The sequence below is a fragment of the Lathyrus oleraceus genome, chromosome 4 (assembly GCF_024323335.1).
Source record: "Lathyrus oleraceus cultivar Zhongwan6 chromosome 4, CAAS_Psat_ZW6_1.0, whole genome shotgun sequence".
NCBI classification, from domain to species: Eukaryota; Viridiplantae; Streptophyta; class Magnoliopsida; order Fabales; family Fabaceae; genus Lathyrus; species Lathyrus oleraceus.
The window spans coordinates 470,260,871-470,278,304 of NC_066582.1; the positions used below are offsets into that span (position 1 = coordinate 470,260,871).

Genomic DNA, 17,434 nt, shown 5'->3' on the forward strand with positions numbered 1-17,434 from the left:
GATTTGAATAAGATTGTCCTTTATATAATTTTACTGTATGAAGCAAATACGAAATTGAAGTTGATGTGTGACTGAAGTGTATGCCATATCAAAAATGAATTTTTATCTATTTGTATGATAATTGATTAAATAGATTCTTATGAACATATATTATGTAATTTCTACGCATTTAAAAATATAGGCAAAGGTGAGACAAAAATCCTATAATCTTAAAAGTTCATTCAACGTCGCAACGTCGCAAAGATGTTATTCGATCTCGGGGAGAGGAGGTGTAAATCAAGATTTTTTGTTAGAAGAACCATCGAGCTTTCACATATAGGATGCACTTTGATTGCCTTCATAGAGGGTGTGAATAACTTTAAATAGTATTTTCAAGTAATATACTTTTAATACTTTAGATCAACGTTGCATGTTTATGACCTTGTTCAAGATAGTCTCAATGAGAGTTTGAGTAACAAGCTAGGGCAATTATACCTATACATTTAGATAATGATAGACCCTTTGTAAATGGCTCAAAGTTATGCCCAAAAGATATCTAAAGAGTTTGGGATGAATTCAAAGAAGCTCATTGTTTATGTGAATCGAAACATTAGAAGTGGTAAAATGTGATATTCATATTTTCAAGAAAAAATTATTTTAAAAAAAAAACTTTTTGATTTAAATTCATTAATGTTAGAAAGAAAAGATGAGGCGGAAAAATAAATAAATAACAAAAAAATAAAGAGACGAGGGATAGAAAAATCACACTAGAGAATTATATTTGTTTGGCCTAACCACTTAACTATTCTGGTTCCCAAATGTTTTTCTTTGAGATTTTTACTAAAATAAATCTTGAATTTTTCACATGATGAACCCCAAAACCTTTCTCAAGAATCTGAACTTTTGCGCAAAATCAATCCAACAACCTTCTACAAACAAACAAATCTTTTATACGGTCTCAACTCATAACCTTCACTCGAGTTTTTTTTTTAGATTTAGCTTGCAACCTTCATTTCAATACAAATATATCACAAGAGAACAACACTCTTGAATAAGCATTTTTAGCACGACATCAATATAACAATCCTCACAAAAAAAAATTTACTCTCTTATCACTAAGACAACTTTAGTGAAAAAAGGCAAATTTATAAAAGAAATATGAGAAGGAAATGAATAAGAGTTTCTATTCATAAAATTGGTGTGTTTTAAAATGAGAAGAAATCATATTTATATAGGAAAAAATTTGGCTAAAAAATAAAATAATGCATGGACCATTGTAATGAGTTAATCGATCAAATCCATGAATTAATCGATTAGTCGGGCTAAATTAGAAAGTTTTTTGAAAAATTATTTCACTTAATTGATTACTAACCCATATAATTGATTAGGAGTTGTTACACTTTAATTCTAACCGATTAGAAGAATATTTTAATAGGTTAGATAGTGTATAATATATTCCTAATTGATTAAACAAGTTTTCAATTAATCAAGCACTTGCTCGGATTGGTTTTCTAAGACTTTAACTAAAGAGATGAGGTTTAAAACCATTTTTTGTATATATGCATTGTCTTAGTACCTCAAGACTTACTCTTATTCCTTTTACAATAAAATAATCTAGACTAGGAACAACCCTAAGTGCAAAACTATATAAATTTTCACACTTTCACACTCTCAAGGGTTCAAACTTCAAGATCATAACTTTAAGTTTTCGAGTTCCTTTGCTTTATTCACCAATTACTAGCACTTTGACTTAAACTTGATTTCTTTGACTGATGAGGTTTGAGATATTTTCTTCTTTGATTTTGTGTCATTATCAAGAATCATTTACGGATGTCCCTAACACTTGATAGTTTATGCCAATGTGTTATTTGCATTTTACCTAGACAACACATAGAATCACAACCATGTCTCAAATTGAATGCCAAAGGTTTCTCCAAATTCAAAAAAAAAATGGTGTATCATTATAATATTCACCTACATTAATAGTGATAGAGTAATTAAGGGAGTTAGACTTGATGAAACACGTATATTTGCGCCTTAGTTGAATATTAAGGAAGCAAGTGCAAAATAAATCTGTCATGGAATGGGTAATGTCTACTAAAGGTTTTAATGATGACAACTAAACATAAATGAATAAATCATAAGCATCATCAGTCAAGAAGCAAGCACAATTCAAAGTGTTCAAATTTCGATAGAAAGAGTTAATTAAATTTAAATAAGAAGGATCTAAAGTTGTAAAGTTGTGAAAGTTCGTCTAATTTTGTGGTTATTGTTCTATCTTATAGTTTGATTAGATAATTATAAATAAAGAAGGAGTAATTCTTGAATTAGTAAGGAAATGTACACACACCCATGCATGCATGCGCGCGCACACACACATACATAAAGTATTTCAAACTTCTCATCTTACATTAAATATTTTTAAAATCAATCCAAGAAAATACTTAATCAATTAAGAAAATTTTCAATTCAATTAGGAAACTAAAACTCAATTGTCTAATCAATCCGGCCTTTAATCTAATGGATTAAAGCAAAAATTACGCCTCCTAATTGATTAGATAGACTTACTAATCGATTAAGTCATACCATGTATTAGGGCTTCCTTTCTATGTGTTAACCTAATAGATTAGGTAAGTATACTAATCGAATAGGAAGAGACAAAGCCCATGGATTGTTTACTTTTTTTAGTCAAGTTTTTTTCCTATATAAAGGCGGTATTTCCCCACTTCTCAACACATCAATTTTATGAGTTATCAACTTTTCTATCTCTCATATTCTCATTATATTATAAGTTTTATTCACATGTGATTCACATAATATAGAAAGAGTGAAAAGCTAAATATGAGAGTTGTGGTGTCTTTTTATTTTGCTAAAAAATTTTATTCGAGAGTGTAGTTATTTTATGATATTGTACTAGATTTGAAGATTTTAAGCTAAATCTATAAAAAGCTCGGGTTAAGGTTATTGAGGTGCGCCTGTGTAAAAACTCAAGTTGCTTATTTAAGGTTGTTGGGTTGATCTTGTATAAAATCTCAAGTTATTTAAGGTTGCTGGATTGATCTCGTGTAAAAGCTCAAGTTATTTTTAATGGAAATACTAAGAGAAAACTTTTGAGAACTAGAGTAGGCCATGTGGTTAAGCTCGAATCAATATAATCTCTGGTGATATCTCTCAAACCATATCTCTTTGTATTTCTATCATTTATCTTTTCTGATGTTTATTCTCTATTAATCTATGCTTTAATATAAATTGTTTTAAATGAATCATTTTTGTGAAAAAGTTTTTAAAATCCATATATCACAATTTACCCTCCCTTTTTTCCTCTTGTGTTTAGAATCTTTTGTTCAACAATGGTGTCGTGTGATATGCATGTAGAATTATAACATTCCAAGCCCACCAGAGTCCTACTGCAAGGGAATTATGACGAGTACCATGAATCTCTTTTTTGATCCAAACATTTCCATCCTGAATCAAGAAATTTTCTAGATAATTATACTTAAGGTACAATCAACGCTTTTTAGAGTCCTTACAATTACAAACACAATGAAGGAAAGAATTTTTATTATAGGCCACATATGGAGCACATAGACGAGAGGAACATGTTGCATCCATGAAGCAAAGAGAGTAGGAACAAAGTTGTGATAAGCTAGCCAAAAATGGATCCTTACTTTTTTACCGGGAGACAGGGTTTCCAGATCCAATGCTTGGATTGAGGTTATGTGTTAGGATTACGTAAATCTTCTTTGTTGTGAAGTACCACTTATGTCAGCAAACCAAATGAAGACATTTTTATTGGGTTTTAAACTAAGACTTTTGTTGGTGAGTTTATTGATGATGTAGTGAAGAAGTTGAGTATACAAGTGGTTGATGTGTGGTAGTATTGTAGAGAAAAATAATTAATAGTATGGTTAAGTTCATGAATATGTGTGTACTCAACAAGAGCTCCCAAAGGACTAAGAAAAGTCCAACGATTGTACCATGAAGAAAAGGAGAATGACTCAAGCCTCTAGTCAAATCCATCTTTTAGCACATTCTTCATTTAGACAATAGAGTTCTAGGTGGAAGAACCTTTAGTGGCATAAAAGGAGAGTAAATGAGCACCATAAAAGATACTTATGGGAGAGTATGCAGACCCAATTTATTATTAATTTGAGTCAAATACCAAATTACCTTTTTGAGAAGGGTTGTGTCAACATCTCTAGTTGATCAACATCCAGGCCACCTAACTTCCTTGGGCGTGTAATATTTATCCAACCGGCCGATAAAGAGGTAAGATGATAAATGTTTCCCTTAACGAAGGTCATGGGAAGGCTTAAAGGATGGAATTTTATTCTCATTCCACAAAATAGATAAGGATGAAGGCGTGATGGAGTGCATAATAAGCTTAATGGTGAGATGAGGAAACCAATAATACAACAAGAAACTTCTTAAGAACTCACAATTAACATTATCAAAGTCCATTTTGAGATCTAGTTTGAAGGCATCATCCTTTTTTTTCTTTTTTTGTTTTACGCGTATGGTGTGTAACTACGAGATGCAGCCTAAAAGGGGGTGAATTAGGGTTGTCAAATTTTTCTCGTTTTTGTACTATGTTCTTAATTTTCTTAAGTTAGGAAAATATTCTTAGGAAGATAATTTGTAGAAAATTAAAGTGCTGGAAAATAAATAACACAAGAAATTATACTAGTTCCCTTCACACCTTGAAGAATTTCCCACTATGCTAGATCTTTGCACAAGTCTCACACCAATACCTATCTTGCAATCTTCTAACATAAACACCAAATACTATGGTGAACTTTGAATCATCCCAATTTAAAGAATCTTTTTCACAAGATACCAAATAATATGGTGGACTTTGAATTACACCAATTCAAAGAACTTTTTACAACAAACTATTTATCACCATAAACTTGGTGATTAGGTTACAAACACTTTTTTTAATAATCTTATGTATTTGAGTCCTGAATAAATTCCAAGATAAATATGTATTTTCCCTTTCAATGTTACAATTTAATAATATATAAATTTTAAATGCTCAGAACATATTATGAAACTTTTTGAACGATTTGAAAGTTATGCACAAAGTTTTAAAATTTTAAAAATGAATGAACACTTAGAAAATTAATTTGAATTGTATTAAAATTTGTATGAAAGAAGTTATTTAAAATTCTGATGTATCTTGCCTTAAATACACCCTAAGAAACCTCTATAAATAAATACATAAGTTTGTAGCATTTCCATGAAAATTTGCAAAGGTTTGGAATGAAAATTATTCATGAAAAGACGTATTTTTGCAATGTGTAACTGGTTACATAAAAGGTGTAACCGGGTTACCGCCTATGTAGCGTTTAAAAGAAATTAAACAAAATGATTATGTAATTGGTTACTTAAATCGGATAGTCGATTATCTGGTTTTAAAAGTGCATAAATTAGTTTTTCCAACGTTCAAAAATATGAGATAGCAACAACTGGTAACTAGTTACTTAAATCATGTAACCTATTACCTGATTTAAAAAGTGCAAAAATCAGTTTTTGATGGCTTAGTTTCAATGGTTTTCATGCATGATATTCATGACTTTTATAAATGAAGATTGATCTGATTTTCTTGAGCATCTTAACATATGTATTATGAATTATAATAAACCTTAATTAATGATCATTGATTGTGATTCTTAGCTTGGTTATCTTGCTTATAGTTCAAAGTTTGTTCAACAATATATCTTCTTTAATCCCTAAAGTCTCCATCAATCTTTAAACTTGATCAAATATCGTGATTTAAGCTTCATAATTGGAAAGAATTCAGTCCGTGTCTTTTTAATCTTTCCCTTCTTTAATAGTCTTCATCAATCTTTGAATTCATCAAAACTACATTTGATAGAAGATGGATATTTTCTTCACATAGTGAATAATTTCATGCAAAATAGTAGCAGTGTTAGTGGTGCTCCTATCGGAAAGAAAACTGTTTTTATCATCAATCTTCAATGAAATGTTTTCTTTAATAATAATAATAAAAGGTAAAAAAAGTTGATTTTCTTATTAATTATTATTTTTGTTAAATGGAACAAATAAATCATTTTAAATAGAATATAAACTATCGAAATTAAAGTAAAAGAAACATTGTAATGAAATATAAGCGAATGATTTTTATAACAAAAATATATTAAAATAATAGTTTTTAAGTACTATCATTTTAGTAGAGTGTTGAGATTCGTGTCTATAACACTTTGGCTTAAATAGTCTTTTGTTCCCGTAAGTTAGCGGGTTTGTGATTTTACTGTGTATCAATTTTTTTTGTCTGAGACCATATATTAAATATTTAGTCTATAAAATATTAATCTATTAATAGTTATTTTATTAAATATTAAATATTTAGCCCATTAAATATTTAGTCTAATAATAATTATTTTATTAAATATTAAATATTTAGTCTATTAATAATTAATATACTAAATATTTTGTATATTTAATATTTAATAAAGTGTTTTTTTAATAGAATAAATATTTAATAAACTAAATAGTTGATATATTAATAGTTGAAATATTAAATGGTTGAAATAATATAACATAATTATTTAATATATAATAATTGAAATATTTAATAAACTATTAAATAATATAATATTATTTCATATATCAATAAAAATAAAATTAAAACATAATATCAAATAATTATTAAATAGTATGAAATAAAAATTAGTTAGTTAAAAAGTTATTTCAACCATAAGTATTAATATAAAATAAAAATTAATTTATTAAATAATATGAAATATTAATACTGAAGTACTTAATGGAATATTAAGTAATTTATAGTTGAAATAAATAAATAAATTAATCATTAATAATTAAAATATTAAGTAATTTATTAAATACTTAATCAGTTATAAAATATATATATATATATATATATATATATATATATATATATATATATATATATATATATATATATATATATATATATATATATATATATATATATATATATATATATATATATTATATATATATATATATATATATATAGTCTTGTTGCAATGTTTCTTTATATAGAATTGTTGGCCTAGTGGAGAGTTAGTTATTTGTAATAGCAAAGTTGTTTTTTCCTAGATCAATTGGGGCTAAGCATAACCCTAAAAATAAGATGAACAAAGAAGATCTAATAAAGCCTAATGTTAAGGAGGTCTAACTTATTCTTAACTAGGTATTGTCTAATGATTAAATGAGGGAGGTTCCACCAAGTGTGATCTATCAAAGAAAAATCAATAGTGGATAATGTATTTGCACAATAATTGTTTTCCCTGTGAATATGAATAATCATGAAGAACATGTATCTAGATAGAGCCATGTTATTAAGCCATCTATTTTTTATTTGCCAAGGAACAACTTGAGGTGACATGTAGGCTAAGGCAACCAGTTTTGAATTTGTTTCAATCCATAGATGATTCCATCTTATGTTATGAGCATATTGATCGGTAATAGTGATTCCAATGAGCTCTTCAAGAATTGTTATGGCCAATGTAAGAGGGAAAACTACCAAGACTTATGGTTTTATACATAATTGAATTAGAACTTGTTTTTGCTTATGTTGAATTATGAATTAAAATCTTAAGTGATGAAGAGAGACGAAAAATATTTTTAGATTGTAGAAAGCAGAAATCAGTTTGGTGAGGGAGCCCGTGGCAGCAGCACGATAGAGGGTTTGGATCCAGCTGGCAGTTCAGTTCCCGGGTCCAGTTTTCTCATTCGTGCATATTGAGCTTTGTTGTTTTAGTTTATGGATCAGTTCGTCTATGGGTTATGATTTAGGCTTGTTGTGGATCTGTTGACTTTCAACAATTATAAATATGTATCTCTTGCATGCATGTTATCACAACTGTCATAACTTTATAGCTGAAGACAAAGAGAAGTGTTTGGGAATCCTAGTAGTAATCTTAGATAGGCAAGGTAAATTTTTAAGATTGTGCTCTTAGAATTTTGGAAACTGTTGGATATATCTAAGGGGGATAGGGAAACACTACTAAACACCTTGGACTTGTATGATTCATATATAAAGAGCTGGAGATTGGAAAACACAGGGTAGAAAATAGGGTTTGTTTTTATAAACTTTGGTGGCTATTTTCTTGTAATTCATTTGTAATTTTTGTAACAAATCATAGAAGTATAATGAATCAGAGAGTTGATTTCTAGATCATTTGATCGAATTGGATAAACATGTTATTATGTTTATTGTCTTTACTTTATCTTCTTCTGCCAAATTAAATTGGCATCTTATTGCATTGAGAGTTATTTTTTGTTGAAGGCCATTTTTTTATTGTTATTGTTCTTTGTCCCCACATATCAAATTTTTTTGTGCGTTTGAAGTCTGAATAATTCTTCACAAGTGTTTTTATTTATTATACCCGTTTTTCACGATAACTTAGATTCATTATAATCTGAATTGTTCTGGCCATACTATTTGTCCCTCCAATTAAGTTTCATTCACGGAGGATGACTTGTCCGACCAAATGGCGGATTTTATGAGACTGGACCAACACGTTGCAATGTCATTCTGACAAAGATGCTGACATGACATGTCATGTGGTAGATTTGACTATTTTTTTATTATTAATATTAATTAAATATGTTGAGATGGTAATTGGTTCCTAAATGTGTCACATAAGATAAGAAGATGGTGATTCATAGTGAAACTCAAAATTTATCATTAATTTTGTCATAGAAGATGAATATCATTGCTTAAAGTTTTATCTTTAAATCGGTCTCTAACTCAATTTTGATCTATAACAATAAAGGGCTTCTACAATTCAATAACTGGTTTTGTTAAATATTTTAACTTTATAAAAAAATTGAATCAATATATTTATTAAAATAGAATTTAATATATTAGGTTAAATATATTTATGATCTTCTTAAATATCTCATTTTTCACTTTGTCCCTTCAAAATTTTCCTTCAAATAATGGTCCTCTTAAAGATTTTCATCCACACTTTTACAACTTAACGACAGAATTAGCAACAGTTTACTACTTAGCGACTGAATTAGCGACGGTTTTAACATGAGGGGCCAAAAGTGTGGATGAAAATATTTAGGAGGATCATTCTTTAAAAGAAATTTTTGGAGGGGCTAAAAGTAAAATATGGAATATTTAGGAGGGACATAAACATATTTAATCCTAATATATTTTATAACAATATTTTTAATAATTATAAAATTTACATATCTTCTATGTATTTAATCACAATAAAATGTCATATCTTACAAAAAAAGTAGTTTAAAATAATTTTATGATTAATTAATGGTATGGAATATATTTTTATGTTTTAAAAAAATATATAGTTATAAGACTAATTTTATTATTTAAAAGATGAGATCATTTAATTTTAGAAAATTAGAATTTCGGGAATTTCTCTACTAAAATGTAAAATTATATTGTTTCCGGACCTAAATAAAAATCCTTCATCTTATGTGAGAATCAAAGATATTCAATTGGATTGAAAGAATTTAGGTTTTAGTTTTCTAGTTCTATTGTCTAAATCATTTTTAACAAATTATTTATTAAAAAATTAAAAATTGTTTGATAATCTCAATTTTGAAATTGTTTTGGAATAAAGAAAAAAAGTTGTTTGGTAACTAACTTTAATTAGAAATCATAAAAGAGAAAATAAATAATTTTATTTGATAAATAAATTTAATTAGAGAAAATTGTTTGTTACACTTTTATCTATCGTTGTTCTAGACCACTTGTAAAGACCAGGATGAATGGTCTCAGACCAAAACAAGGGAGCACTTGCGAGGTACAAATGTTCATTTATCCCCACCTAGAATAGACAATTATGCCTCTAAAGCACTGTCAACCACCCAGATCAATCAGACGATTGATCGCGATCCATGTTGCATTCCCCTCTTTAAGATTTAAATCACCCCCACTATAAAAGAAAGAAAGATTGACATTCTCAGGTATTCAAATTGACTTTCAATCTCACATCACTTTACATTCTCTTACTGATTTGGGTGTTAGAGTGTTAATCTTGCAATTCAACCTCCCCTCCCACGTACCGGAAGCTTACTCAATCGTACCTAGGTCATATTTCACCGTTCACCGAATAATTTTGGTTTAACAACAGAACAGATGTACCATCTATGGAAACCAAAATCTGATTCCCGCATATATCCATGATTTACATCTCCTTTGATCTAAAGATTCATATATCTTCTCTTAGAAGGTTTAGATTTCCATTTCTCGATCTTCGTCCTTGGAGCTTCGTGATCTTCTTCAACATTCAACATATTCATCCTAGATTCATCAACAGTGGTGGAATCCAAAGCCACTTAATTTATTTTTCAAGGCAAGTCATCGTTACAGCTATTAAAGCTTTGCCTCCTCCTTCTCAAGCAAAGGAAGATCTGGTCCTAGTAGCATCTCCCTCCAATCTTCACAACAAGATCTCGCTCCATCAAGAGTCGACCAATAAGCATTCCAAGATTTTTCGTTCTTCGTGTCTAGGTAACAGTTCCATCAAGGTTAACCATCACATTGACTTCCACTACTGCATGTGGTACCTAGATAGGAAATGCTTCATGATCTTCGGTTGTTAGACAATCGTGGAATACATGGAGCTATTGAATTGTTGAACATTGTTTATAATATGGTACAACAATAGAATATGCAGTTCTTGGCATAAAGGTTCAACAGGATTGAAGAGAGGATGCAACACGTCACACCAAGAAAGAGTATTGTGTGAGATGCGAACACCCAAAGGAATCAAGTTGTTGTTCCTGAATCGACCTTAGTTAGGATAAAAGCGCCCCAAGGAGAGACTGTGAGGTCACTTGGTACCAGTTGTCTCCGAAGGCATAGAACTCCTCCCCAATATTTAAGGGAGATGTGGTAGCAATACTATCGCAAAAGCTCATTGTCGTCGAAGAAAAGAGAGGTGTGACGATGACTATATGGTTCCATAGAAAAAGAGGAATCATCTATCCATCTGCATCCTCGATAGCAGGGTTCTTAGGTAATTAGAGATGCATCTTGTTTTCGGTAGTCCAACAGATAAGAACTTCATAGTCAAGCGTGCTTGACTTGGAGTAGTATTTGGATGGATGACCTTCTGGAAAGTTTCTCATAAAGCGCGTGAGTGAGGACAAAGCATACTGAAAAGACCCGTGTTGGTTTGTAGGGTCAATCGGTAATCCTGAAAGTAGTCTGGGGCGTTACAAAAGACCCCTAGGAAGCTTTCATGATCCAGTTCATAACCCTAAAATCAGCAACCCACAATAACGACGGTACCCATTAGGGTTACATAAGGAAGAAAGAAACTTTGTGAATACATTGATCGTTTTACTAAAGTGAAAGTAGTTGTGGGAGGAACTAAATGCAAAATATTTTTCTTTTAAATTATAATAACAAAAATAATAGTTTTGATTAAAAAATATAAAATTTTCTTAAAATTCAATCTTCATGGATCTTCAATTCTTTGTGGGAAAGGATGGTGATGGGAGAAAATATCCTCCCGTCGAGAATCGGGGACTGAGATTGGAAAAACATCCAGGGACGGAGTGGGAAGGCACCATTCACGCATTTCCCTAAATTCTTTGTGGGGAAGGATGGTGATGGGAGAAAATATCCTCCCGTCGAGAATCGGGGATTGGAAAAACATCAAGGGACGGAGCGGGAAGGTATCATTCGTGCATTCCCTCAGGACAGAGCGGGAAGGTATCATTCGCATTCCCTGGGACTGAGATTGGAAAAACATCAAAGGACGGAGCGGGAAGGCATCATTCTCGCATTCCCTGCCCCGACTCTTTGTCTCCTCATACCACAACAGAACAAATATATTATTTTGTTTGATTAAAATATACCCTAAAAATTTTGTAATTAGATCTTTGAATTACTTTTTTAATTAGTTCCCTAAATTTTTAAGTAATTTGCAATAAATTAACGAACTTCTTGAATTTGTGGACCAAATTACAATTATTTAAAAGTTCAAAAATCTACTTAACTATTTAAAAGTTAAGAGGCTTGATATAAATTATTTAAAAATTCAAAAACTGATTAAAAACATTTGTTTAAAGATCTAATTAAATATTTTTGACAAATTATGAGCCTTGAATTTAGTTCAAAGAATCTATTTTTATAAAATGAAAAAAAAAAAAAAAGTAAATGGTCACAACATGAACTTGAATTAACATGACATGAAGAATGCAGTCCATAGCAAAGCAGCGTGTTACTGTTTACCAACCAAGACTAGAAGAAGACGTGCTTCGACATTTGAAGAGTAAACATGACATGACATGACAAGTATCAATACCAAGAAACTGGCAAAACATAGACACAAAGGAGTAAAATCATATCTTTAACAACACCTTCCGTGTCCAATATTTCCTATACAAATCCTGTTAGACATATGACAACCTAAGCAGAACATAAAAAACAAGCAGTTCCAATAAAACCTTTTATGGATATCCTTACCCATAAAAAGATTCACAGCTGAAGTAGAGGTAATGCCATAACAACCCCAAAGATGGAGAAGAGTAATAACATCATCCATGTTGGAAATGCCTGTTTTCTGTTTCTCCTCATGTCCTTCAATCCCTCTACCTTTTTCATGTCTTCTACCGCGGAGTCTAAATTCCTTTCCGAAACAGAATTTGAACTTTTATCATGACGAGAATCTGATGATACCCGCTGCTCAGAAGCAGTTTGCTCCGAGAGCTGCTGCTGTTCGTACTTCTCCACGTACTCGGGGAACATTTTCCTGAATGTTGCACTGCATGGAAACAACAGCAATTAGTTATGGAACGCAATTGAATCATCATGGGCTGTTGCGAAATACTTACTTCTTGCAATTGAATGAGAGAGAAGATTTTGCAAGACGCTGCTTCTCGGCAATAGTGGTGTTTACACTGCCAGTGGTTGGACTGGTGTCCATCTGCAAAAGTTAAGTCTGTCATATATCAGAAGCTCTAAAAATAACATAATACTGCATACCCTGTATAGTATTACCGACTGCATAACATTTGTCATTTCAAAAAATATATATATCAGATGGATTAATATCAACAGGCACTACAAATATCTTTTATGCAAACAATTGACATACGAGATGAGAAATCAGACTTTAATTAGAATATGAAGAAACCATAACATACCATAAATGAAAGAAGCCCGGTAAGTATGCTGCATTCATAAAATGGAAACATCAGAATAAAACAATAAATTAATAATCGACAACAAGTGTTATTCACAGATACCAATCCCTTGAGGAAAATAATACAACCAAATTTCAAAAGTCAAAGAAAAAATAAAAACACAAAAGGTAGTAAACCACATAAAAGCGCTGCAAAATATGAACGCTCTGACCTTGATACAGACCACATTGGATTCCAACTTTCAGGATGAACTGCAAAATCAGAAAAACTTACCTGTATCAATATTATGTAACTAAGATACTACTTGTTTGTCTCTCTCATTACAAAAAGAAAAGTGATTTGTCTCCCGATATATTAAAGAACTTACAATCACTCATTGATAAACAGATCTTCTTCTGTGTCATGAATCGCCCATTGGGTGTTGTCATGCTACATTATAGAAAGTATGAACTTGGTTATAGGTAGACCAAATAAATGAAATTTAGAACGATCAAGCATATAACAGCAATAGGGCACCTGATTCCAGGAGGTTTATATGGATATTCTGGCGGAAACTTGATTTTTCCATAGTAAAAACCACCTAAAAATGACCAAAAAATCATAAATATTATATCAATTGAGATAGTAATAAATTGAGTGCTGAGACACAGAAAATCAAACCAAGTTATGGCTGAAACAAAATGTCAAACTGCAATAATCATAATTTGTTAAACCTGAGAAAGGTGTTCCCTCGCTTCCTTCCAATACGTAGTCTGAGACATAAACATTTAATAAGATCAGCATCAAGTTTCAACCACTCCCTACCAAATAAATTAGAATTAAGTTTCTGACAACACAATACAATATTTTCCTTTCTTGTTGATAATATAGAAGTATTAAGGAAAGAGCACTTAGGAGCAAGAGTAAGGTTAATGTGTTGGATTCAGGTGGTCACCGGTTCTACAACATTGATAAATACATGCACCAAAGATTCAACGAATTCCTTTTCCTCTTTTTGGAAATTAGAGCTCAACATAAAACAATATATGAAATGTAAGTGTGAAACAAACTTACGCCACTCAAGAATGTCACTTGGTGAAGGACGGGCCACAATATGGGAAACTGGCTCCTGCCAATACAAAAATAAAATTAAGTATCATCCAGTTGACATATTCTTAAATACCATGATATAGGCAATTACAGGCCCAAACAGTCTAACTCTGTAAAGTACACATTGTAGATTAATCAATCATGAAAAAATTATTCAGAAACTATAGTATAGACACTTTAAGTTGTATTAAGAGAAGAAAGGCAAAATATAGAAGAAGATATGTTTCCTGTCATTTATGCTATAAATGTTTTATCAGCCACAAAATCAAATTATCAAGCTTAGATATTTGCACAAATACACACAAAACTAGAGGAGGAGACAAACCAGTGACAACAGAATAAGCATAACTATATAGCTGTACAACAAAATAGTAAGCATTGGACCCGTGAATAAAAATAAATAGCGAAGCACAATGTTAGGATAAAAAACAAAGGATTCTATACTTACTTTACAAAGGGCTCTATACTCCTTCTGAAGACGCTTGATGCATGCTTTATCCGCCATTCAACTAATTCAGAGCAGTATAGACAAGGACTGCGCTATATCCTGTTTCTTTATTCTCAGAAAAATTTCCTTCTGATCATTGATTAAGACCGTATACATCAATAAATTGAAATGGAATTAGGAATTTAGGATGTCATTAACAATAAGCAACATTACAAAACAAGTATCATAACAAGAAAAAAAAAGGGGGGTAAGAGTAAACTATAGAAGGTGTGTCAATACACATAAATGCCCAAGCATGTGCATAAACACAACGTAAACTGTCGTCATTTTAATTTTCTAATCCACAGTATCATTTAGTATTCAAGAAATGATACAAAAGCAAACATAGAGAATAGGGAGGTAATAATAAGCAACCTCTGTAAATTATTATAAAATGGCATAATGGAGCAACTTCTATGTAGAATATGAACATAGTGAAGAATCTGGAGATACATTGTGCATGCACGTGCACCGCCGTCATCATATGCATACAAGTGTGTGCACTGTCATCATTTTAATTTTAGGAATTATGTGGCATGAAATCAGGGGCCTGGTCATTTAATTTAACTATCACTAATGACTAAAAGTCAGTCTCTTTTTATTTAAAAAATAACTAAAAGTCAATCTATTTAAACTGGCTATCTCATTTGTAAAAGGATTCATCAAGAAGATAGTTGGTTTGTTGTTCAAGATTCCATGAAAACTAGCTATCCAAATGCTATACATAAGTAATAAGACACTAACCAGGAACTAGAAATCCCATAAAAGACTTCAAACAAATAACTAATCATCCTAAAATATCTGAGTAACCACAATTCAAATATCTACATAAACCTACACTAATAACAGTAATATCCATCAAATTTATCATGTCCATGGAGTGTTACGCACCCCTAGATGTTTGGTGCTTCAAAATTTTACAATTTAGAACTACATCACCATCAATTTCCCATTAATATGTTCTTAGAAATAGAATTGTATCCATAATTCCATACTTTTCCAGACACCAAACAAGTTAAAGAAAGAAAACTTCTCATGTAAGATTCCTAAAGCATCTATAAAACTTACCTAGGACAACTATCACTGCAAACTACTCCTGTAAATCCAGTGAAACCACTAGGATACATACATCATAAATAACCAACAAATCTCACCAATCCAAATTCTTCATCTCTTAAATCATACTTACCTATATTGACCATTCCCAAAATCTTATTGAGCAAAACAAAACCCTTCTCAATCTCAGCAAATATTTTTATTTTCTTAATCACAGCCACACGCATGCCTAAAAACTATAGTACTTACGTAAACCTCGTATTTCCCTCCTTTGAATTATACCTTTAAATACTTCCCCCTTCAATTTCACAACTTAAGCAACCTATTACTGAAGCAATTCCACCTAAACACCATGATCCAAACAAAAATTAGGGTAAACAAAAAAATTAGGGGTGGCGGAAAGTAAAATTGATTCTCGGTAAATACATTTCCCATAATTCCCACAACGAATCCCAAATACAATAACTACCAATAAATCAAAAATTAAAAATTTGCATAACCAAATAACAAAAGCCAAGCCTCGATCAAACAAAAAACCTAAAACAAAAAAGATCCCAGAGTAAATAAAAATATAACAAATACGCAAATCATACAAAACAAGAGCTTAATTTATCGAAATCGATTTCCATACAGAACCATAAGGACAAGAGATTGATGGAAATTAACCTGAGATCCGATTTCGCGAAGAAAAAATTGGTGGCAAAATCGATTATTTCCGCGTGAACAAAATTAGCCCCTTTTTGGAAACAGAAACAGCGAAAAGAAGTTCCAAAACGGCGGCGTTGAATATAGAGAAATGAAAGAGAGAGTAGAGTGAGTTTAGAACTGCGTTAGGAGAAAAAATGATTATAGATCCTCGCTGTTATACACCGCCAAACAACACACTTTCCCAAACAAAGCGTAACCTGATATTTTCTATTTGACTGTTTTAACCCTAGTTATCATCACATTTTGGTTTTATATGGGAAGGGTGTCTAGGTAATTATGAAAGTGTTTTGGGACATGTAAGAACAGTTGTAGCTTGGTTTCATGCCGACGTGTTAATTTTGTCATCAAGTGTTTTTTGTCCAATGGTTGATTTTTTGTTGGGGGATGAGAAACACCCATTTATTTCAAAGGACGTGTGAAAAAAAATATATTTATTTGATATTTTTGTTATAAATTAATTTGTTCATGGACGTGGGTCGATCCGTAAATTTGTTGATCAAACCAAATTAATACATCGAACTTATTTATTTATCGGTATATTTTAAATCCAATCCATAACCATATGTATAGTTTTAATTTGGGTATCGAGTTTGAGTTTTGTAACCAACAGATTGGTTGACTCAATCCATTGATGTGATTTTAATAATTTTTTATTTATTATTTTAAATAAAAATATATAATTAATATATTACTAATAATCATGATTTTTTTTAAAAAATATTTTTCATCAATAATATTGTTAGACAATGAATTTACGTAATTTTAAAATTAAACTTTTTTTTACATTTTCAACTTGTATATTTTATGAAAATAATGTGTTTGACTGAATTTTATACTATTATCAAGTACTATGTTATGTTGCTGAATTTTATTAGATATTATATGATGTGTTTCCTCGAATTTGAGTGTTATAAATGAGTATGGTTGTATTGAATTGTGTTACATTTTTTTAAACCAACAAAAAAAAAT

The 17,434-nt window shown here is 30.7% G+C and overlaps 1 protein-coding gene across 2 annotated transcripts; it reads right to left on the reverse strand.

Annotated features, from left to right (window-relative positions):
• Positions 1-12,137: 12,137 nt before the first annotated feature.
• On the reverse strand, positions 12,138-16,728 carry LOC127076194 (ubiquitin-conjugating enzyme E2 34). 2 transcript variants are annotated; one of them, XM_051017777.1, is made up of 11 exons: positions 16,424-16,639; positions 16,040-16,100; positions 14,663-14,791; positions 14,179-14,233; positions 13,839-13,877; positions 13,642-13,705; positions 13,493-13,554; positions 13,337-13,376; positions 13,126-13,153; positions 12,814-12,905; positions 12,138-12,743 (listed from the first exon to the last, which is right to left on the reverse strand). In XM_051017777.1, the coding sequence occupies exons 3-11, from the start codon at positions 14,717-14,719 to the stop codon at positions 12,458-12,460; spliced, it is 723 nt and encodes a 240-aa protein (XP_050873734.1). In that variant the 5' UTR covers positions 14,720-14,791; positions 16,040-16,100; positions 16,424-16,639; the 3' UTR covers positions 12,138-12,457. The 2 variants fall into 2 exon arrangements, with proteins under 2 accessions (XP_050873734.1, XP_050873733.1); XM_051017776.1 differs by lacking the exon at positions 16,040-16,100 and having other exon boundaries at positions 16,424-16,728.
• Between the last annotated feature and the right edge of the window lie 706 nt (positions 16,729-17,434).

Coding starts and splice junctions, on each gene's coding strand:
- LOC127076194 (XM_051017776.1), bottom strand. CDS start 14,719: ATGGCGGATAAAGCATGCATCAAGCGTCTTCAGAAGGAGTATAGAGCC. Junction 13,555..13,641: donor TATAAACCTCCTGGAATCAG/GTGCCCTATTGC, acceptor TCTATAATGTAG/CATGACAACACCCAATGGGC. Junction 12,744..12,813: donor CTCTCATTCAATTGCAAGAA/GTAAGTATTTCG, acceptor GTTTCCATGCAG/TGCAACATTCAGGAAAATGT.